At 34.6% G+C, this 23926-nt stretch overlaps 2 protein-coding genes and 2 long non-coding RNA genes across 4 annotated transcripts; 2 read left to right on the forward strand and 2 right to left on the reverse strand.

Annotated features, from left to right (window-relative positions):
* The first annotated feature begins 1795 nt into the window (after positions 1-1795).
* LOC123313229 lies at positions 1796-3819 on the forward strand. Its single transcript, XR_006537731.1, has 2 exons — positions 1796-2032; positions 3655-3819. It is a non-coding gene; the product is annotated as an uncharacterized LOC123313229 (long non-coding RNA).
* On the reverse strand, positions 3564-13221 carry LOC123313226 (U3 small nucleolar ribonucleoprotein protein IMP4). Its single transcript, XM_044897995.1, has 2 exons — positions 12232-13221; positions 3564-3829 (listed from the first exon to the last, which is right to left on the reverse strand). The coding sequence occupies exons 1-2, from the start codon at positions 12982-12984 to the stop codon at positions 3638-3640; spliced, it is 945 nt and encodes a 314-aa protein (XP_044753930.1). The 5' UTR covers positions 12985-13221; the 3' UTR covers positions 3564-3637.
* A 383-nt stretch (positions 13222-13604) lies between these two features.
* LOC123313230 lies at positions 13605-15442 on the forward strand. Its single transcript, XR_006537732.1, has 2 exons — positions 13605-13892; positions 13956-15442. It is a non-coding gene; the product is annotated as an uncharacterized LOC123313230 (long non-coding RNA).
* A 4173-nt stretch (positions 15443-19615) lies between these two features.
* LOC123313227 (putative nuclease HARBI1) lies at positions 19616-21211 on the reverse strand. The gene is made up of 4 exons (XM_044897996.1): positions 20674-21211; positions 20330-20613; positions 20078-20275; positions 19616-20014 (listed from the first exon to the last, which is right to left on the reverse strand). The coding sequence occupies exons 1-4, from the start codon at positions 20880-20882 to the stop codon at positions 19812-19814; spliced, it is 894 nt and encodes a 297-aa protein (XP_044753931.1). The 5' UTR covers positions 20883-21211; the 3' UTR covers positions 19616-19811.
* Between the last annotated feature and the right edge of the window lie 2715 nt (positions 21212-23926).

A 23926-nucleotide genomic window follows, 5' to 3' on the forward strand; every position in this document is an offset into this window, starting at 1 on the left:
AATAAGTAGGTCGAAAGCATAGGTGAATGATTTTACTTGAAGAACAATGAATCGAGAAATAGACGTAGTACAAGTTACACTGCTCGTTTTATTTTCCTAAGATGGTTCTCCATCTATGCCCAATAAGAGCAAATTAAGTTCGTAAAGAAATCAACAACACAGTTTATTACATGTTCAAGAAACGGCAAACCTTCTGCTCTATTTATTCTCGCACCTGGGAAAAAACTAAGAAAGTCGTTCATAACAAGGTACTTCAATGAAGGAATTGAATTCAAAAAAAAAAAATTATAATAGGTACAACAATTCGGTACCTACCTCTTAAATAAAGAGAATTCTTTTAATGTAAATATCAAAGTGCATACCTATTTTAATTCACCTTATTAGGCGAATTTAAAGTTCCTGCTTAAAAAAATACCAATGAGTAACTTTATGTATATCTAAGGCGAAACAAAGTTCGCCGGGTCGGCTAGTTAGATATAATATTCTCATATTGAATCTATGCTATTGGGTTTCGCAGTCATAGATTCAATATAGGATATATCAGTTGCTATACACACTATACACATATAATATTCTCATTTATTTTCGCTGTTTTTCTAATATGTTATGCGTATTAGTATTATTTTGCTATCAAGTACTGGTGGCCTTTTTTTTAATCAACATTGTGAAGTCGCATTTTCACAGTGGTAATTCCCAACAACTTCCCTGTGCCTGAAGCTGGTTGATCGGGATTTACTCGAGCGTCGTGGAGACCTAGTGGATTTTGAAGATTAGATGGTAGAAAGAAAAAAAGGTTCTACGATGTATGCACTTTTAGCGGTGGGGAACGCGTCTGCAGAGTCTCAAAGATGTAAAAAAAAAACGTCAGGTGTACGTACTCGAGCGTGTCAGATTAAGATACTGTTTATGCTCTACGTGTCTCTGATAATGAATTCATGCTTATCTGACAGTTTGCGCGGTGAAACTGGCCGTACGGAAGAGTTGAAAATGGACTGACAATTTGGACGTGACGCAAGGTCACAGCGGTCCTTTGAAAATGTAAAAAAAAATCGTTACTTGTACATACTCAAGCCTGTCAGATTTTCATACAGATGGTTAATCTGGGTGTTGTAGACGTGTTGACCCATTAATCTGACACTAATGAAGGGGGGTTTTCTCAATCTGACACTTTGAAGATGATAAAAATCCCTTTTTTTCGAATATTTCCCTCCCTGTACGTCTAATCGTTTTTGTATTCATCATGAAAGTTGTAGATAATAAAATTCTACAAAACTTTTGTCTGAAGCAATTTTACATACTCTTAGCCGTTCTCGAGTTAGAGGAAGAGAAGCTTAGCCACACATGCGAAAGGGCAAGGTCAATGTAGAATCCCAGTCTAATCTACAATTGTCAAAATGACAAGGTATTTCTATGATGACAATTTCGAAATGAGTCACGAAAATTTTAGTGTTATGACTGAACCTTAGAATGTACTATTTTCCGACGAGTGACTTTTCGCTTCAGCATGTATCGCTAAACACCTCGCATTAATCGCCATTGTAATGAATCCGAATTTTCTGAGAAAATTGGAATTAATTTTAGTGCATTCCTTTCACATTTCCGCCTTCAAAAATATTTAATTCTCAACTCTTCAATGCATTCATTCCGATAAGCAGAGTAAATGTAAAAAACCGTTTATCTATGTAACGTTGTTTTTCTTGCATACCGTTGAAGATTTCGACGTTTTTATGATGTTGATATGCGATATAAACCGGAGCTGACGACGTTTTTTACTCTTGTCGCATTCTGGAATTTTCAGATTTTTAACGTGTGGGGGATTTGCCTATAAAAGCAGATTTTCCCCCGCGGCGGGTCCTTCTTTCTCTTCGATTCTTCATGGTGAATAACCTTTGATTACCTGTGTTTGCGACGAGCCGTTCAACAAATTTTTAGTTCGAGACGTTTTATTAGAGTATATTTTGTTTTGCGAGATTTAGTGCTTTTGAAATAAATTTTTATTTTCGTTTTCCGCGAGTGCTTTGAAGTAAAGGAGGTAGGTCCTCGTCTATATCGTTCAGTTTCTTTATTGGATTTATACCGGTTATTTCTTTGACATTGCTGTACTATATCGCTTTCTGTTTAGCTATCTTTCACCGTACTTTACACTGTTTCGCGAGTCTGACTTTTCCTTCGCTATCAGTCATGGAGCGTAAGCCCTTGGGGTAGTGAAGAGGAAGTCCCGTCAACCCCCTGTTCGCGTTCCCGCGTCATAAGTGTTGAAATAGAAATCTCTTCTTTTCTATCAGTCATGGAGCATAAGCCCTTGGGGTAGAGAATAAGAGATACCGCTCGTCGTCAGTGAAATCCCGTAGTTGCGCTCAAAATAGATCTTTTCTTCGCTATCAGTCATGGAGCGTAAGCCATGGGGTAGTGAATAAAAGTCTCGAGTAGATCCGCCCTGGTTGTTGTTTCTTTTATTTTTGGAGAAATATAATTAATTACATCCCGAAACCCTATAGCAACTTGTAGCAAGACATTTCACTTCGCGAGGTCATCTTTAGTATCCATTTCGTCAGTTCTGGTTGGCGCATTTTATTATATAACAACCTTTGATTTTTCACTGTACCCGATAAAAACTTTATAAAGTGCTCGTGATCGGATCGAATTTTCAGAATGTATGTTTGCTGATCGATTCGCTCATATTTCATACCTACACATATTTCCGTTGTTTATATGATCATTTTCCGATGATGAATAAACTGGTACATAATTTAATTTTGACTACTTCGTTATCGCTACCACCCTAGATAACAGCGAACTCTGTCTCCGACTAACAGCTACTCTGGTAGGTTTGCTATTCTTCCTAGTGAAAAGAATAGCTGGCGCTCGAGATAAGTATCTCCGAGGAAACCACGTTACACCATATATCTCAAAAACGTTTGAACGTAGAAAAAATTGCTCGAGACAAAATTTGTAGAAAATGTTATGCTCTACAATTTTTATAATGAATGCGAAAAAGATTTGAAGCCCAGGGAAGAAGAAAATTCAAAAAAACTAATTTTTGTGATATTTATGGCCAATTTTTATTGTTTCGGCTTGCTAAAACTGTCAGATTATAGTTTTTCCGTTATTCTTGAATCATTAGCTTCAAAATAAGAAAAAACGCCACCGCGCTCGAGAATGTACAGGTGACGTTTTTTTTTTGCAACTTTGGCGGCATCCCACACATTTTCGACACGATTAAATTGTCAGATTGAGAGAATATATACTTTTTAACATGTAATTAACCACATATATCTTAATCTGACACGCTCGAGTATAAACAATGATCGTTTTTTTTCACTATTCTGACAGGCTGTCCTAGACAATTCCCCCTATATACAGGTCTAATTTTTGGTAGAGGTACTCTACAGGGTCCAAGGTATGTCACCTCATATTAATCTGACACGCTCGAGTAAATCCCGAATTTCCCTCTTCGGCTCACCAACTATTGGATGGGTTCAGTTCCTTGATGAGTGGGTGATCGCCATGGAAATGAATTTGTGCCCTAAACTCCTGACATAACTACAGAATTGGAAATCAAGTAAAGAAGAAATAATTTATTTTCTAATAGTATAAAACACAGTAGAATTTATATATATATATTTGAGTCCTTTCCTCATCTCAAATTTTCAGGATGATCTTCCTGCAGCCATCCGTCCTCATCGCTCAGGAAACGTCTTTTAGAAAATGTATTTTGGTACGGTCTCAAGGCCCATTCTACATCAGCGGCTTCTGCGGTATCCAATGTGCCAAGCTTGATTTCGAACAGTTTCAGTTGAAAGCGAGGTCCAACCTCTTCCATTTCAATCTAGAAAATTAAATAATTATTGTATTATAGATACATAGATCTATACAGGGTGTATTTTAAGGTGAGGCTTTTTTCAACAGAAGGTAGAACTGTCATTTTTGGTGAAATGACTTATTTTGGTGATTTCTACCTTCTGTCCAAAAAACCCCTTTGAAAACACCCTGTTTATGTATGCAAAGAAAATATCGCTTTTCAAGAAGAATGTGTCGTGTTATCTGATCCTAGTTTTGTCATATTTTAAGTTCGTATTATTTGATATAATTGTGACGGATTAAATTTGATTTCTAAAATAATTATCGATAAAAGATATTGTAATTGAAGGATTTAAATGTTGTTTCTTTGATATTTACAGGCAGCAGTATTGTTTTGTATATTAGCAAATAAAACTTTGATATTTACAGAGAAACGCAATTGAGTCTTTCATCCCCAATAAAAAGAACATATTATAAAACAACATTTTTTTCACTTTCTCCTGGAAATATGGAAAAAATTGAGATTTGATTTTGCTGTGAAACCAACGGCAGATGGAAGATCAAATATTTCATGTATAACTTCAATAGCTACACCTGATGGAAGATTTTAGGGCTACCAGAGGAATTCCAACCAGCAAATCTTCACCAAGAAATAACAAACACTTCAAATTATGCCAAGGTAAAAAAATCATTAACTAAGAGACATCAAACGAGAATAATATGGATGAAATTGACAAAAGATATATCAAAAGTATTTTTGGATGAAGAAGAAAACTTGCAGTTCGATGATACCTATTTAGAGGAAATTAAGGAAAAAGAAATTACTAATGAATCTATTCCTAGTAACTCAGGGCAAACATTAGAAAAAATTTTTGAGAAACTTCTTGGAAATAACTACTCTCAATTTGAACCAAAAACCTGAGGGGAAATAGCAAAAGGTTTCAAAATAGAGAAATTCACTGGTAGATGCTCAAATACTATTCAATGGATTGAAGATTTCAATAAAGAATGTGAACGTTTTCAAATCGATGAGGATAAGAAGAAAATTGAGATTCTGAAATATTTTTTGACAAATTCTGGTATTGAGTGGTACAGCTGTATGCTTATGGAATGGAATATATGGGAAAAAAATTTTGCGATACGTTTGGGAACAAAGGATGGTCACCGATCAGATATGCTCTCGCCTTTAAATATCAAGCAGGTTCATTGCTTGAATATGCGTTAAAAAAAGAAAAATTATTATTGAAAGTGAGAAAATCAATTGATACTGGGACACTTATAGACCTTATAGCATTTGGATTACCTAATAATGTTTCTGATAAAATTGATAGAGAAAATTTAAAAGGAACAGAAGATCTCTAAAATGAAATAGAGAAACTTGAACAAATTGTAAGGAATAATAGGTATGATAAGAAATGTAATATTGAATTTATGAATTCTGGAAAAACAAAGTCGAATATGTGTTAGTGAGAACAAAGGGATACGTTACCATCTTGAGGAAAATTGCTGGTTTAGAGAGAAAAATAAAAAATCTGCTTTGAGAACTGTAAATAACACTGCCTAAGAAATAGAATTAAATGATAAAAATCCAAAAAACTAGAGGTGCCACCATTAATAAAGCTCAAGTTACTATCAAATGATACTTTAGAAGTTTGTAGAATTTACGACTCAGGTTCCAATGTATCATTAATTAATGCAAAATTATTAAAAATTAAGTCGAAGGAAATTATAAATAATACAGAAATAGTAAACTTGAAAACTATTAATGGTGAGAAGAAAACAGAAGGTTTAGCTACACTTAAAATTAAATTTACAACATAGAAAGACTAATGGATATACTTGTGGTAGAAAATGAAAATTTCAATTATGATTTTTTAATTGGCTTGGATTGTATCCAAACTTTTAAATTAATGCAAAATGAAGACTTGAAGATCATACAGTGTTGTAATGCAGAACAAGAAATAGTGTATAATAAAAATGATGAAATTCCTGATGTATTAGGTGAACAAAATGAAGATGAAATAAAGCATTCGAACAATTTTTATGAAATCAATTTCAATGAGCATATAAACACCGATGAATTTGAAATAGTGATAAACCACTTTGCGAAAGATAAATATGACGTCAGTACTGTGAGACATTATGAAGCTTATATTGACTTGATGGTGGACAAATACTGTTACAAGCGTCCATATAGATGCACAGCAGAAGATAGGAGAGAAATAGAAAATCAGGTATCAAAATTATTAGAGAAGAATTTGATTGAGGAATCTTATAGCCCATTTGCAGCCCCAGTAACTTTGGCTTATAAAAAAGAAGATGAAAGAAAAACAAGGTTGTGTAGATTGTAGATTTTAGAGAATTAAATAAAATTGTTGTCCCTCAATCTCAACCGTTTCCGTTAACTGAGGACCTAATGATTAAAACTGTAAATTGAAAATAGTTTTCTACTCTCGATATAAATTCAGCATTCTGGTCAACTCCTTTGAAAATTCAAGATAGATACAAAACAGCATTTGTGACACAAGAAGGCCATTTTCAATGGACATGCCTCGGATATGTGTGAACTTGAATTCATATTCCATGTCTCTGTTCATATCATTCAGATTGTCAGATGTTCATCGATATGGACACATAAACCAATATTTTGGTATGGTTTCTCTTCCCTTATTCCTCTAACCTCCAGTTATTAATTTATTATTCCATTTGGAAATACATTAACAAATCAGACAAAACTGACAGTTGACACCTTTCAGAAAATGTCATCAGTAACTATGACGTCACACAACACCGTAACCATAGTAAGCTGTGGTTAGAGCGCCAAAATTCGCCTTTAACTGCAGTAAAAATCTTCCCCGTTCCAGAAACTAAAAAGAATATACGTCAATTGTTAGGAAAATAATGGTGGTATTCTGCTTTCATCTGTAAGACAATCTGTAACTTTTTATAAGCCTACAGGAAAATTGACATTTTTAGTGATCTGTAGCTTACAGGAATCCGTAATTATTTACGATAAGTAGTTCAAAAGTAACACTGTTAAGAAGATAATTACAGGAACATTTCCAGAATTGCATTATTAATGAATCTATGAATCGGACACTGACAGATCGATCGTACGCTACAGATTTGTAACTTACAGATGAAAAGCGGAATACAACCATAAATTTCTATCATAAATTTGTACCACACGGTGCAATTATCCTGGAACCATTATACAATTTATTACGGAAGGACGTGAAATTCATATGGTCCAAAGAATGTCAGGAGTCATTTGATAAAATTAAGGCGATGTTAAGTTCTGAACCATTTCTTAAAATCTTCGATCCTGAATTACCAATAGAAATTTACACAGATGCGAGCAACCCCTTCCAACTTATATAGGCAGAAATGCAACCGCTTTAGTTCGCCCTTCAGTCGGTGCGATTACTTTGGGGCGCTAGAGTCGAGTCTTGTTACTATAGAAATCAAAAATAATATCTTTGATAGAAATCCTACATAGATTTTCAATCTATGAAATACTGTTCTGATGACAGATTTATTTTGGCGAAGTTTTTCCAAGAAATGTTCTTATTTCTTCAATAATTTGTTTGACTAGTGGGAATCACTTTCTAGTGATGAGTTCTTCTAGTTCCGTTTCTTGCTTTACTGGTAAGTGATTGGTTTTTTGATAATTATGTTTGTGTAATCATGAAGCTTGGAATTTGTCTGCTCAACGATGGCTTGAGAAAGTATAAGTTCTTCAAAGAAAAATTGTATTTTAACACGTTTAAAGTTGACTCGGTTTAAGGCCAGCGGTTCGATGAGACCGCTGTCTCCAAAATCACTCCAACTCAATTGTGGCTATTCTTTAAACCTCATAACAGGCCGCTTGGCCACAAGAAGTGCTTTTTGGGTTGTCGAAAAAGTTGGAAAATATGATTCTATATCATATTCGTTCAAAAAATAATACCATTGAGTTTGAATACGACCGAGTTGAATACCCAAAGTTCATACAAAACCAAGCGTTATTCTTATGAAGATCCTATTAATTTGAGATGAAGTACAATTTTGCAACTGAGTACCTACTTATTAATGGATATATTTTCAGTATTTGAAAACTCAACATTCCTTCAACAAATTTTTCTCGAAAATGGTTTACCAGAAGAAACAGAGAGTTTAACGAAGAGAAGACCTCGAATATCCAGTAAACAGGAGCAATTACAAGAATACCTATATTTCATTTCTGGTTTAATGTAATAGTTATGTCGTTATATTCCTAACCAATATCATTTTCTGCAGAACAACTTCTTAGAGATATGGTTTAAAGGTCAATAAAAATTCCGCTCCTTCCTAAACTGCTCTTATTTTATTTTCCAATAATTTGTACTTGAATACTTTTACAATCACGATTCATTTTTCAATCAACAAATTTGTCATCAATTTATCGGTACCTAATGTAGTATCTTTAGTTTTGTTGCAAATGAATGAAATAGTTTCATTTGTGAATTACAAGTAAGACGACGCAAAGTTTACTGGGGTTCAAAATTTCAAATCGAATGAATAGGTTTTGGCCTGCCACCTACGACCGATGCATGCCGCAGAGAAGTAGTTCCGATTTCCGTCGGTGCGATTTTGGAGCAGCGCTGTTGTAGTGCCTAGAAATCATAGATTACAAACAGTGTCAATAAATTTAGTACGGGAGTCGGACTTCTTCTCGTTTGGTATTTCTATGGATGCGAGTATCAAAGGAGTGGGAGCAGTGCTGAAACAAAAGGATAAAAATGGAGATAGAAAGCCAGTTGCTTATTTTTCAAAAGAATTGAATGAAGCACAAAAGGAGAAGAAGGCAATATATCTAGAATGTCTAGCAATAAGAGAAGCTGTGAAATATTGGCAACACTGGCTCATGCGAAAAGAATTTATGGTCTATTCGGATCATAAACCACTAGAAAATGTGAACATAAAAGCTAGAACAGATGAGGAGCCAGGAGTTTTAACTTATTATTTATCCCAATACAATTTCAAAATCAAATACAACCCAGGAAAATCGAATCAAGAGGCTGACTGTCTAAGAAGAAATCCAGTTTTGGAGCATTATGAAAATAATGACGATTTTTTAAAAGTGGCAAATTTAATAAAATTTGAAGATATAAACAAAGACCACCGGCGTGGAGTTGGCCACATCCACACATACACTGCACGAAAAAAAATTGGTTCTCACGTTTAGCAAGGGAATTATGGGGAAAATATTGTTTGATTCGCTAAATTTAATCATAACAAAGTCATACAATCATAGACTTATAATAACATGGACTCCGCCTGTGAGAGAGAGGTGGGTAGGTTGAATAAGATGGAGAGTTTGTGAGCAAGCTGTCAAAAGGTTATATAACACAAGTTTATGCGAAAATTTTCCTAAATAAATTTTCAACAAGCTTCCGAGAAGACACACAGGAATTCCAAAGCATTCCTTCGAAATGAATTTTTAAAAAAATATGTGAGTTTTATTCAAGAATACATGTAATGAGATTAATAATCAACGTATCAACACCTTGTGGGCAATGTCTGCGAAAATTGTGAAAATTTTCCATAATAAATGTTTAACAAGCTTCCGAGAAGGCAAACAGGAATTCCTCAACGTTCCTTCGAAATGGAAAATATAAAAATTATGTGAGTTTCATTCAAGAATAAATATAATGTGAATAATAAATCAACGTATGAACACCTTGTGGGCAACGTCTGCGTCACATATTTGTTTATATCCATCATATGATTTTGAAATTGCCCACACGGAATCAGTTCATCTCTTTCTTATTCGATTAGAACGCATAAGCTCTTCTCTCTTTAATGCACCCAACCCGAGGGGTGAACCGGTCTTGAATTGTGGTGTACAAATTGTAGGAATTGTTTTGAATTGTCATGAATTGAATTGCCAGGAATTATCATGAATTGTCGTCAATTGCCAGGAATTGTTGAGAATTGTCGTGAATTGTCAGGAATTGTTGTGAATTGTCATGAATTTTCGCGAATTGTTATGAATTGCAAAGCATTTTGTTAAATTATTATGCATCCGCTGACATGTAATTTTCAGTTGTGCAACTTCCTAGTCTTATAAACGAGTAGCATCTATTCATTTATATGGGCATACCTAGTATACAGGGTCATTCTTTCTTAATCCCACCCAAAATCATACGAAAAACTACAGAAGATATTTTCACGCAATTCATTTTCAGTGGGTTATCCGAGATGTCGTTGAAATCTGGAATATGTGAAATATACAGGGTGTTCCCGAATTCATGCGACGAAATTCAGGAGGTGATGGGTCATATGAAATTAAGATGGGTCTTTCCTGTAACAAAATTTCCTCAGCCCACCCCTTTGTGAGATATCACTCCTAAAAGGTGGTGACTAAAATTCAGTTTTTATTTTTTTTTTCTGAAATTCCATTGAAGCTATTATAGAAACTTAGAATTCTGTATTTTTCGTGCACTCGCTTATGACTAACCCCGGGAATTTTTCAATATTCCTGTTACATTATACGGGTGTGAAATTAGCAACCCTACTTAATTTCATATCAAAACTTTTTTTCCCAAAAACAATAGCTGAATAGAAAAACCATATTTTAAAATGTTTTCAATAAATTGAGTGGAAAAGAGTAAAGAAGCAAAATGTGGAAGGTTTATAATAAATGCTGGAAATGATCGCATCCAGCCAAAATACACGAACGTAGTCTACGTGTTATGGAATACTGGTAAATACCAGTATTCCAAAGAAAAATAAAAACTCAATTTCAGTCACCACCTTTTGAGGGTGATATCTCGAAAAGGGGTCGGCTGAGGAAATTTCATACGAGCATTGACCTCCTGAATTTTATCGCATCAATTTTTAGCACCCTGTATGAGTTTTAGTCACTCACTTGTATGCCCAATAAATTTCACATTTTTGGATCCGGCATCGAATTTTAATGGGATTACGATCATCCCCTCACTTATATTTCGAAGCTTTCCAGGGACATATTTCTGCTCTTGGAAAAATATTCTGTATTCGAGACGATCAATCACAAAGATGATCAAAGCTACTTGCCCTTTCACGTTAGAAGAATGAAATTTTCAGTACTTATTATTGAAGTTATGTTGTACGTCTTTCACTTCACATATTGACGGAAGAATTCCACAGATATCCACAAAAACAGGCAAAATTTTAATTAAAAACGTCGTTATAAACTTAAAATGGGAACCCCAATTTAATTATGATTTTTACATTAAATAAAGAAGTTTACGGCATGCAGACATTTATTGAATTCTGAAAAAGTACACCTCCGGAAAGGATTCGAACCCGCGACCCACTTATTTATTATAACTCACAGTCATGAATTCCACTTCTTAATTTAAATTTCGTCTTATGATTTTTATTTCTGAAAACCATCAAAAAATGTCACATCAACTATATGCCTGTTTTATTAATCTATGCCTGTAATTCATCATTTTTGAAATATTCAACCAATAATAGGTATATCTAGTAGTAACTTTCAGTTTTAATTATTTATCTGATTTTCAAATAATTAAATAATGAATAATAGTAAAAGTCCGTAATTCTCATCTACACATCTCATTTCTTTCCACTGTTTACTAAAGTAAGAACAAAATTTCTGGTTCCACGGCCACCAAGTCAACCCGATCTAACGAACTGAAAAATATGCATACACCTAATGGACATGCATCCAGTATATGGTTCGTGCATACTACTTATTTCTGCAACTAGAAAATTGCAGAACTAAAGCTTTCATGTCAGCGCATGGCCTAATAATTAAAAAACTCTTTGGAATTCATAACAATTTCACAAAACTCATAAGAATTTTCAAACAATTCGTGAATTGTTTGACAAATTATAGCAATTCACGGCAATCCACAAAATTTCCTGACAATTTACGAAAATTTCGTGTCAATTCACGACCATTCTCAAGAATTCCTGGCAGTTCACTTATCCAGTTTCATATTGTTGTTGAAATCGATTGCAAACATGTCAATGTTGTTTCATTATTTTCGACAATCAAGCGTTGATTCCCTGATCTAGCTTCGTGAAACCGGAACTTAATCTGAATAAATATACTTAGTATGATCTGAAAAAACTTCGATATTGCATATTTGAGATTTACTCTGAAATATGAATTGCCATGAATTGTATTGAATTGTGTTGAATTGGTATGAATTGTTTTGAATTTTCATGAATTGTCCGTGAATTGTCAGAAATTGCCATGAATTTTCTTGAATTGTGTGAATTGTTGGAATTGTCTGAATTGTTTTATATGTTATTATAGGAATTGCGTGAATTGTCTGAATTGTGGTTTACAACATTTTCATGACCGGTTCACCCCTCGTTATTATCAATGTGAGCACCTTACAAATTATCCCAAGATCATGTTACAAGTACTTACTAAGAGAAATTGATTCTCACCTGTTTATCCACCTTCTTGTACGTGTGATGTCTAAAACAGATGTAATCATCATGATTTGCAAAACTTATTACCCTCTTGGAATCTTCTTTTGGTACTGGGAATAAATACTTCAAAATATTCATCACACGTTCTGCCAAACTTGTTTTAAAATTATGGAAAACCAAATGTGGGTACTGTTCAGACATTGTTCCAATATCTGGAATGTCATGCCTCATGACAACGTCTGATAGCGTGAAGTAAGCTGTGGGACCATAAGGTAAATGACAAACAATGAGAGTATCGGGAACACCCCTATGTTCATGAACAATAATAAAATCTGTTACATCATTTGTTCTGCATGCATCTATCAATTGTTTCATTTCATAGTTTCCCCTGTTCATTCTCTGAGCATTAGGAAATATTAATCTAAGCTCTTTCGCAAATTGTTTCAATTTAGCACTGGGATCTCGTGAAGTAGTTAGCATTATTTTGGGGTTTTCTCTACCAGCATATCTATATTCATCATCTTGAGAGTTAGCAAAAGCCCCTCCACTCACTCCACCTATCTGCACAGCCCTTTCAGGTCCAGCATCATCGTACTCGGTTTTCCGAGTGAAATACAAGGCCTTACTCTGCAAGTCTCCATGAATAGTTGAATTATTGGCTATACTACTTTTTACCAGGTCTTTTTTCTTTTGAATAGCACGATGTTGTTCTTCCTTCGACTTTCTATATATAAATTCTCGTCTCGAACGAGCGGTACGCTTCAACATTTTGATCTTACATGAACCACAATATCCGAAATTAACTGATTGTTGCTGTTAAGATATTTTTTTAGTAGAACTTATACTGTCACTCCTCCCTATTTTTACACTTACACTGTTTAACAACTAAGATTAGACCATATTCTTCGAATTCACTTATCGACTATAGGATAATATGGGGATAAGGTATAACGTCCATACGTTCAATGTCACCGAGTTGAAGATTGAGGTTAAGTTAAGTCTCTAATCTTTGGCCAAGAGGTTAGTTTGCCCATAGACACTAAGTATTTTTCTTTTTCGTTGCCGCTTGAGAAAGAAATTGTTACCAACAGAGACCCCCTCCCTTTCTCTATGGTTACCAATGAGTTCTCCATTGAACTCATAGAGTTCCCATAGAGTTCAATGGAGTTCTCTTATCTTAGCTGTATTCGGGTTCGGCTTTCGGACAGTCCGAGAATGATTCTAGAACTGCGCAGAGGATTGAATACACTAGCGTCTATTTCCTGTGCTTTACAAATGAACCTTCATTTGTCATTTATCCCTGCTGTGCTGCCATCTGTAGTGGGAAGTGGGAGTTATGATGTGCGCGGTCATATGTTCCTGAATGTCAAAATTCAAATTTGATTAAATTAACGCAAAGCGGATTTTCGTATATAAAGTTCACATTTTGAAACACCCCAATCAGCAATATAAATGCGGCAAGGTGTTTTCCAATTCCAACATATCAAGTTTGACACGCCAGGAATTTTCACAGAGATGAAACTACTGAAATCGCTTCTAACTTGTACAAAAATGCAGCGAAATATAATTATAACTGCCATTGTGGAAAGAACTTTAGTGATAAAAATAATTTCACGAACCATCATAAGATCCACGGTGAAGATTCATCTTCTGGTAGTGGTAGTTACCAACGGTAGGTAGGTATTCTTCTAAAATTTAGTCATAATATACAGTCTATCATATTTTCATTACAATTTCAGAATGAAGTTCATAACCAGTTGCATAGTATTTTACATGAGATAGATCAACAAGTTTTACGTAGAAAGCTGTTCAATTTCCTAAACCAATGTGATGATCCAGATGTAACAGATTTTATTACTTCAAAGAAAATTGGGCATATGCTTACTGACTTCATGCTGGTATTAATACTGATATGCATCTAGAGAGATTTCATAAGACTTTTAAATATATTTACCTCAAAGGAAAGAAAGTTAAAAGACTAGATAAGGGAATATGTGCAATCATGCAATTTGTTGACAGACTTATATCCCGTCATAAGGATAAAATCTGCAGTAAAGTCAAAGAAATAAGAGTTTGTCATGAAACTATGACCAGCTTGGATAAAAATTTATTAATATAATGTGAAGATGGATGGAAAATACCTTCAAAAACATCTGAAGAAAACATTTATTCCAAAAACAGACAGCGATAGCCAAAATGCCAACTTAAATGTACATTGTGTAACATCTACATACATGAATATATCTGCTCTTGTATTGATTCACCTAGTTTCTGCTTCAAGGAAAGAAAATCTACTTGGGGATGGAGGACCAAACTTTCAAACTGATACTGGTGAGTGGTGAGTGGTTAATGGTAGCAATATGATAATGCCATTGAAGATTGAGAATAGTTATTTCATATCACATGTTGCATAAGAAGAAGTCAACTATCAAGGTAATATGAAAAAATTTCATTATTGGGTTTAGGACATTTAGCACATTACTATCCTTTTTTTCTATTTCTATTTTTTTCATAAAGCTTGTATGGATATTTATTTATTATGTTTGGGTGCTTGTAGGAAATATTGTCCTTATAATAGCAGGGTGTATATTATCTATAGATATTCTTTTGAAAGGGAGAAATAGCAACTTTTACAATCTTGAAACAATAAAGCAGGTATAAAGAAATGGCAACAAGAAGCAGATCGTAGAACCTGTTCCAGATCTCACTGCAAGCAGAGGAAAATTTTATTAGGGTTCTATACATATATCTTTAATAATACAGGAAAAAAAGAGATAAAAAACTATTTGAGTGCACTCTGTTATTATACTTCAAAGTAGTGGTTAATTTTACTGTATCCCCTGTTTTAGACAGTAGTAGGTGAAGGAGTGTGAAGACACAAAAGAGAAGAATTTAATTCTAAATGAAGTTGGTAGGAAAAGAGACTTGAAGAGGTCCGTAGAGAAGGAGAAGGAAGATATCAGGAACAAAATTGCGAGACATTTGAGGGACAGACATTCCCCTACCAAACTTCAAGTCATTAAAAATATTTTGGCTCCGCTTTCACCTACACACAGCTATAGATTCTAATAATTCCGTACCTTCTACAAGTAGAATTCCACATTGTATGAAAATTGTTCCACAGAGATCACTGTTTTCAACCAGAAATGAAAAATCAAAGAAAAAAAAACATTCTCCTTAATCTGTGTAGAATACAGTACCTGTTTCAATAAACTATTTAAAATTTTCTTTGACGTATCATTCATCCCAATTCCATAGAATCCCTTTCTGAATTAAGCTTTATTGTCACTTCATTATACCATCCCCTGGAATAAATACCCACAGAAAGATTTGATTCACACGCTGGAAAAATTTTGCTAATGATGATAGGTCGTTATTTTAACCTCAGCGGAAGATGGAGCTTTTCTACTCAACTGAGGAACATAACATATATTTATTCTCATAATTATAACATAAGAATGCTATTTTGTAATTCCAAAGTAGTTGCACATCATTCCTCATTAATACTGATATCTCTGTTTATATTTAACCATGATAACGTATATTATTTGAAATAAAATGTATCCTTTGCCAATCCAATGATGATTGATGGAAGAGAACCTGAGCCTAATTTTGTTTATCTGCCTATTCCCAGAGACAGAGTTTGTCTCTGCTATTCCTATTACTAAACAACATAAAACTGGAAACGGTTCCAAATATTATTAAACCTTTTAATTTGCCCGCGCTGCCGACCATAGAGATATGATTACAAATATTGGTCGGACACTCTGTGTTCTGAGTTCATTTGTAAGGCACAAGTAAGATGTCTAAAACTCTGGTGTATTCACTGATTCGATATTGTTTTTAATTTCGTGGGGATATCGGACCAGTTTCGTTTTTCCCACTGTAGGTAGCGCTGTTTAGAATTTGACAGAGCATTGTCAATTGAGATTTGAAAATAATTTGAATACTTTCCTACGACTAACGAATATGTTGTATTTATAAGCGATTATTGGTGTGTGAAAATGTATTAGTTTCGAGAAAGGGGTGTAGAACATTCATTTATTCAACATGTCGTTCAGTAAGTTCAGGTTTCTGTATGGACAATCAAGAACTACAGCTAATAATTCGGTGTTGTTGGAATTTGAGGCAGAAAAAATCAGATGAACGAACATTAGGGAAGGATATAGCTAAGTTTTATGGCAACTTCACCAATATTTCAAAGAAACTGTATTGGAAATACGTAATGTGAATTGTGAGCATGTATTGAGAATCAGAAAGTGATAAATTCGAGTTTGTTCTTCAAATATTCTTCCTGAGTAGATATAGTGAAAATTCCCTTTCCGTCAACTGAATATATTTGATGTTTGACCAATCAACTGTGTTTTATTAAAATCATATTGAATTACCCCCCCTCACGAATTCAAGTTGTCAAACGGAAATTATCTTGAAGAACAGTAAATCCTCCTTCGAACCCTTATTCCATAGTGTTGAAATATTGACAGATTTGTTTTTACAACGAAAATTGAACTGTAAAGCTCAAATATTCCTTAACAGCTGACAAAATGGGCCAGTTCATATTTTGAACTCGTTGATCGACATTCGCAAAACGCAGAACAAAATAAAACGAGAGAGTATCATTGGACTTCCTTTGGTAGAACAAGGACAGAACGAAGCAAATGACATGGTGGCGCCGCCACGAAACTGATCCCATATCCCCGATTTTCCGAATTGTTGATGCTTGCAAAAAGTGACAAGTGCACACACCAGTGTTTTAGACATCTTAGGCACAAGAAATAGACGCTAGTATTGAATACTAGGGCGAAACAGTTTTGCGCAGTTTTGGAATAATTCTCGGACTGTCAAAAAGCCATACAGCCAAGGGCTGTATTCGTTCAAAAGTAAATATTCTTGAAGAAAAACCAGAGATATATCTTTATCTCTGAGAAAAACCCAGAAAGTACGTTATTATCAACAACAACAAGGAAAATGAGTTATATTGTGTGTGGAGCACATAAAATAGAAACGGACGAAATTTGCCTTGAATAATTAAAGAAAAACTTTAACGATAAAAACCAATGAGATGCATCAAGTACCCAAAGCCGCATATTCGCAATAAAACCTTCAAATTAATAAAACAAGAAACGGTAATAATAAAATGAATGGTAACTTACGTATGGAATCCACTGAACAAAATGAAGAAAAAAAACAAGCTTTGTCCTACTCAAAATTCACTCTAGAAAAAAACTAACAGCAAAAACCGGTTTAACTCGTTTCAAGAAAGGACGCTTAATGAATCCCTTCTTCATTAGGAATTTCTTGCCTTTTTGATCTCAAGTACCTACTTGAAAAAGAGCGTCTTCCAGGGGCAGTAGTTATCGCAATGATGGAAAAAAAAGCAGTCCACTACCAATGAGTAACAACCAGAGACAGGTTGTCTCTGGTAACAACTCTTTGCCACTACAGTACTAACCGCTCTGATAACTCTCGGTAACCAAATGTGCATATGTCATAGTCTTATTGTGAAATCAGTCATATTATAATACGCCTAGGCTTTTTCAATATGACTAGGCATATTGCAATATCACAGTAATAATCCAGGATCTCACAGTTTGACTGACAATTTGAGGCAGGGGGGTGAAACTCCGGCTGTGGTCCTTATATACACTTTGGTTTCTTTTGGTTTGTAAGTGGGCGGTCCGTATATGTCGAATTCCTGACAATTCGGTTCAATATCTGTAACCAGAGTAACCGCTCTAGTAACTTTCGGTTACCAAATGTGTATATACGGACCATAGGCCTAGTTCATTTCAATTTGATGCTTGAATCCCCACCCCTTATCGATAAACGCAGCAATCGCAGCGACACCTATCCTACGTTCCCCGTTTTCGACACATTTTTAGTACGACGATCCCATTGAACTCCCATAGAGTTCAATGGACGATCCATAGACATAGAGACATGTCTATGCGATGATCGTTCCCACAGAACACTAATATAATCGTTCCCCTTCTCTCTATGTCGACCGTTCTCCTTCTTTTTCACATAACATAAGCATTGAACTCTATGGTTCCCATAGAGTTCAATGAACATCAGATCCCTTTCTCTATGATGAACATAAGCCATATTTTGGCGATTAAGGGCCGACTGCACCGTACACATTTTTAAGTGGAGCTTAGCCAAGCTCCACTTAAGCTCCGCTCCACTTATATTTTAAGGGAAAGTTGAAATGCACCGTAGAAAATTAAGTGGCGCTTGACTAAGCCATAGCACGGTATAAGATTTCGTGTGCGACGTTGCAATCCACCATAGAATAGGTCATATTTTCCATTTAAGATACAGAAAAATGAGTTTTTATATGAAATTCTCTGTTCAGTCTGCTCATACCGGCAAATTCAAACTATAGATAGATAGTTATTAGTTATCTACTACGGTCTTCGCAGCTTATAAATATATGAACGCTCTTGAGAATATTTTGGAAATGGAGAGTGAAAATAAACGGTTTCGAGGTGTGAATTATTCGCTCGCGGAGAAACAGTTGCTGTTGCAATTAGTGAGTGGCGAAAAACATAATGTAATAATAGAGAATAATAGAGAATAAAAAGACAGATGCGCAGTCCTGGAGGGAAAAAGATGGTGCTTGGGAAAAAATAACACGGCAGTTCAATAGTATGTCTCCAATGAAAATATTTCAATGTAAAGAATCTTTAAAAAAGTGCTATGAAAATAAAAAGAAAGAAGTGAAGAAGCTTGTGGCAACACAAAAAAGAAATTGTATGGCCACAGGGGGTGGAGGAGCTATGAAAATAGATGATCCGTGCGCCGAGATAGTGATGGAAATCGCCAATAAAAAAACTTTAATGGGCATGGAATGTGAATTTGGAGGAGATAGAGCTGGTCCTTCCAGGGAGCCATAACTGGAAGAAGGAGAAGTTGTAACAATTCACCCCGAGGAATTGGAAAATCAAGAGGAGGTACGTTTTCATTTTTGGCATTTCTAGGATATTTCATGATGTAACTGTTTTTCAGGAATCTATCGACTGGGGCCATCATACTGCTCAGAATTTGAGAACTCCACTTTCCAAAGAACTATCAGAAACAAAAAGGCTCTGTGAAAAATCTGGAAAGTGGATTTCCAGAAGACATCCTGGTGTAGTGAAAGCGGTACATACAAGTGACTTATCGAGAAAATATCACGAAGTGGCGGATTTAAAAAAAGTTTACTTGGAAACTGAACTCAAGAGATCTAAAAGGGAAGATGAAAGACAGGAGGCTGAGCATCAGCTCCGAATGAAAAATTTGCAGAGGGACCTAGAAATTAAGGACTTGCAGATTAAGAAATTGAAAAATCTCGAATTATTCAACAATACTTGTTAATTTTTTGTAGAAATAAAAAAAAGAGTAAACCTGAATAAATTTATTAAATTTCCAAAAGTAAAATCATAAATTCCCAAAGTAGTCTTGAATGAGCCTTGTACGAAATAAAATACTGCTCGCTGTTGCAGTGCTTTCAGGAACATTTGGGATACTCCCATTTCTGATCATCTGATGTAATTCCTCCACGTCAAATTCTTCATCACCCAATCCTCTTGCAAAATTATGTAGTATGGCTGTGGCTATAATAATTGCCATAGTTGTTTCCATTTTAAGCCTACAGCCATATATGCTAGGATTGGAAACCGTCTTTTCCATATACCAAAGCACCGCTCTATGGTATTTCGGGTCCTTATATGGGCTTCATTATAAAGATGTTCTGCTCTTGAGGTAGGATTCAGTAGTGGTGTCAATAGATATTTATTTATGGGATAACCACTATCACCTGTTCAGAAAAAAAAAATTGTTAAATCCAATAATTTATTCCATATTTATTTTTCAAACTTGCCTAATATTATGCAGTCATCAAAATGCCCATTTTCAAAAAGCATGGCAACACGACTCGAATTGAAAATGGTACTGTCATGCGCTGATCCAGGCCATCTCCCAACTACATTTTGAAATTTCAAATCTGCATTACAGATTGCCTGCACGTTAATGGAGAAATAGCCTTTACGATTTCTGAATATTTCTGCATCATCACCACCTACAAGTAGTTCTTCAATATAATTTAAAAAATTAAACCTACAGAAATACCAACCTGGTGATTGAATTTTCACATGTGTGCAGTCTATCGCTCCAACTACATGGGGAAATCTAGCAATGTCATAAAACTGCCTTTTCAATATGTTCCTTCTTTCATTGTCAGGAAATGTTATAAACTGATCGTATAGGATAGCTATTGATCTTGTCACTTTTTGAACTATACGGCCTGCAGTTGTTGGGTGAATTCCAATAAAATCAGCTATACAATCTAAATGCGCTCCTGTTGCATATAATCGTAGACACGTTAATAATTGATTTATTGGAGGCACAGACATATTCCTGAAAAATTGGTTTGTGATTTAGTCACAAAGTAGACTGAATAAATGTTATTCTACTTACATATCAGTTTCAAATTCCAATTGGTTTTCGACATAAGGCAAGAATTGCATCACACTCTCTTTACTCAATCTAAATTTCTTGAAAAATGTAAAATCATCCAAATTATGGAAATGATCTGTACGATCATATATCCTACGAGGAATTCCAAATTCAACGATTTCCAATTCATCAAGATATTCCCAGATTATATCATTGACGATAAATTCCATAACTATCTAATAACTAATCACAACACTGTCTCTGACTATACTACTATACAAAAGATAACTTTTGAAATTACTTCTAAAAGTGAATACTCGAATGCCGAACTGCGAACTGTGCTTGAAATTTTGAATTTGAACATTTGACATTACTTTCAAAAATTTTTAGGTTAAGTTGATGCGTAAAATCATGCGTAATCGTTGGTAAAATCGTTAAGCGGTAGTTCTTCTCCTTAAAATAAGCCGACCTTATCTCGATTTAGGTGACGCTTAAACTACGGTGCAGTCGGATTATTCAAATAAGCTACACTTAAACGTTAAGCTTAAGCGGTGCAGTCGGCCCTAAGCGTCTTAAACTTAAAATTATGGACCCGATAATATATCTTCCAAAATTATAAAACAGCTTCATAAATACATTGTAACACCATTAGTACACATCATCAATCTAAGCTTTGCGCAGGGTAAAATTCCGACACAATGGAAGCAGTCTCTTGTCACACCGGTCTATAAAACAGGAGATCCGACTCAAATTTACAACTACAGACCAATTTCTGTTATTAGAAATTTCGCCAAAATATTCGAAAAATCTCTAAAAAATAGAATAACCACATTTTTCAATGAAAATAACATAATTACAGACAGACAATTTGGCTTCACGAAGAACCTTGGTACAGAGGATGCGATCCTTGATTTCTTACAGAAGCCAAGATAAAAAGCTTACAGGCTAACCTAGTTTGCTATGCGGACGATACAGTAATAACATTCACTGCTGAAACCTGGGAGAAACTAAAGAAGATTGCGGAAACCAATATGAGGAAAATTTATTTATGGTTAGAGCACAATTTACTAACCCTAAATTTAAACAATTGTCCACCAACCCAAGCATTTCGCATTGAGACTACATTCTCCTCATTGTAATACTCAAATATGTACTTGTCAACAGATAGAAAAAACCTCTTGCATAAGATACCTCGGAATTATATTAGATCAACACTTAAAATGGACAGAACATATAAATCACGTAGTAAAGAGAGTAAGGTTGTTATTTCATAGGTTCTATAGGTTGAAGGACATCCTCTCAAAGAAGAATTTTTTTTTATTATATGGCAGCTTGGCAGAATCAATAATCAGATATTGTATTGTTGTTTGGGGGGGTGCATTCTCAACTTCGCTGCAGACGTTACAAACAAAACAAAATACTTTAATGAAAATCATTTTGGAAAAACCAAGATTACATTCCACAGAACTGCTATGAGGAGACTGAATTAATGAACATCAAAAAAATTTTTGTGAATCAATGCATAATAAGAATGTATAGAAAACAGAATATGTATGAGCAGAGAAGGGGAGGGGTGACTAGATCGGCATATTGTATGAATTTTCATGTTCAACATTTTAGAAAGTCCGTAACCCAGAGATCATTTATGTATTTCGGTCCTAAATTCTTCAATATCATTCCAAATGACCTAAAAAAGTGTAGTAGAATTAATTACTTTAAATCGGAAATCAGACGTTTTATATTGAAAAATCCTGAGAGATTTGATTTCTGATTCACATGTTGGTTGGTGATTCGGGAGTAGATTTTTTATTTCTTGTTTTTGTTTTTTTTTGTTTTTTTTTTCTTTTTTTTTCTTCTTTTTTCTTCCCATTCGGCCGTTATCGTTTCCTCCAGACTGCGCGTCGTATTACAATGCCATTATCTTTATTTGTGTACATTTAACGAAGCACCAGGGAATGTTCAGTGGTACAAACCGACGACTGTCTAGGTACATTGTGTGTTCTTGTGGTGTTTCATATATAATTTATATTTGTGTACTATTAATGTCGGAATAAATTTGATTTGATTGATTTGATTTGATTGAATCGATGTCTTAAAGCGTCTTTAAGCGTGACGTCATTAATTTTGTTGTTGCAAAAATAGAATATCGCTGATGGTTGAGTCATCTGTCGTTGTCGTTAGACAGCGAATCGAATTGTGAATTTTTCAATTTCTATTCTTTGGCTATTATTTGAAAAATATTTATTTATTCTAAATGACAATGCAGAAACTGCATTATTGGCAGTAAAAGCACTCTTCCCTAGTAGGAATTCAAATCAAATTCGATATAAACAACATAATAGAGAGATATGGAAGAAGCGTATAACGCGAACGTACGTTAATAACGTCATGCGGTAATGGAATAACGTCTTGCGCTATTTGGCTCAGATTTTAGTCGTATGGAAGATACGAATTTACGTTATTAGCGTAAGCAACAGATGATCGGTAAATGTCAAAGTTTGTTGTCGATAGGTTATGCATTTTGGGTTGATTTTATGCTGTTTTTGTGAATAATGTGTGTTTATATGGATGCATATCTACAGGAATTTTTGTTTGTGGAGGTGGATTGAACTGTATTGAAAAATACCTGTTCACAGTGATGCTTTCATGATTTTGAAATAGACATGGACCTTTAAGTGGCCACTATAGTTACTAAGAAAAAATTGGAATATCATCTGGAGGATATGTAGAGATAACGTAGAATTATTTGTGTACTGCTTTACTGCCATTAACCTATAAGCCAATGTCCAATCTAGATGTTTCTACTTTTATGAGTCTTGATAAAAAAATCTCGAATTGAACCCTTTTATTTCCTATTGAAAACAAGTTACATAGTTCATAATCAAAAATATAGGATTGAAATAGGTACTCAGAATTAAACACTAGGATGAAAATTTCTATTTTCATTCGACTCTTCCTTTCATGTGACCCATTAATTGAAGATATACACTTTTACATTTGGTTATTAGATTATTCTTGAGGAACTCATTTAGTCTCTTCTGCTCTTATGAAAAATTCGATTGAATGTCGATTAAGAGCACAGATTACAGAGTAGTGATTAAGAGGCATGGAGGTTTTCCTACCTCCATGTTAAGAGGCCCCTTTTTCATAACATAACCTACTTCTGTCAAAACAAACGGAAAAATAGTAATGCGCAAGGCAAGAAAACAACGTAAATTACGATAACGTTAAACGTTATCCACCCGTAAATAGAGATAAGAGAGTTGAAGTGCGC

This window comes from Coccinella septempunctata, chromosome 5 (assembly GCF_907165205.1).
Source record: "Coccinella septempunctata chromosome 5, icCocSept1.1, whole genome shotgun sequence".
Taxonomy (NCBI): Eukaryota; Metazoa; Arthropoda; class Insecta; order Coleoptera; family Coccinellidae; genus Coccinella; species Coccinella septempunctata.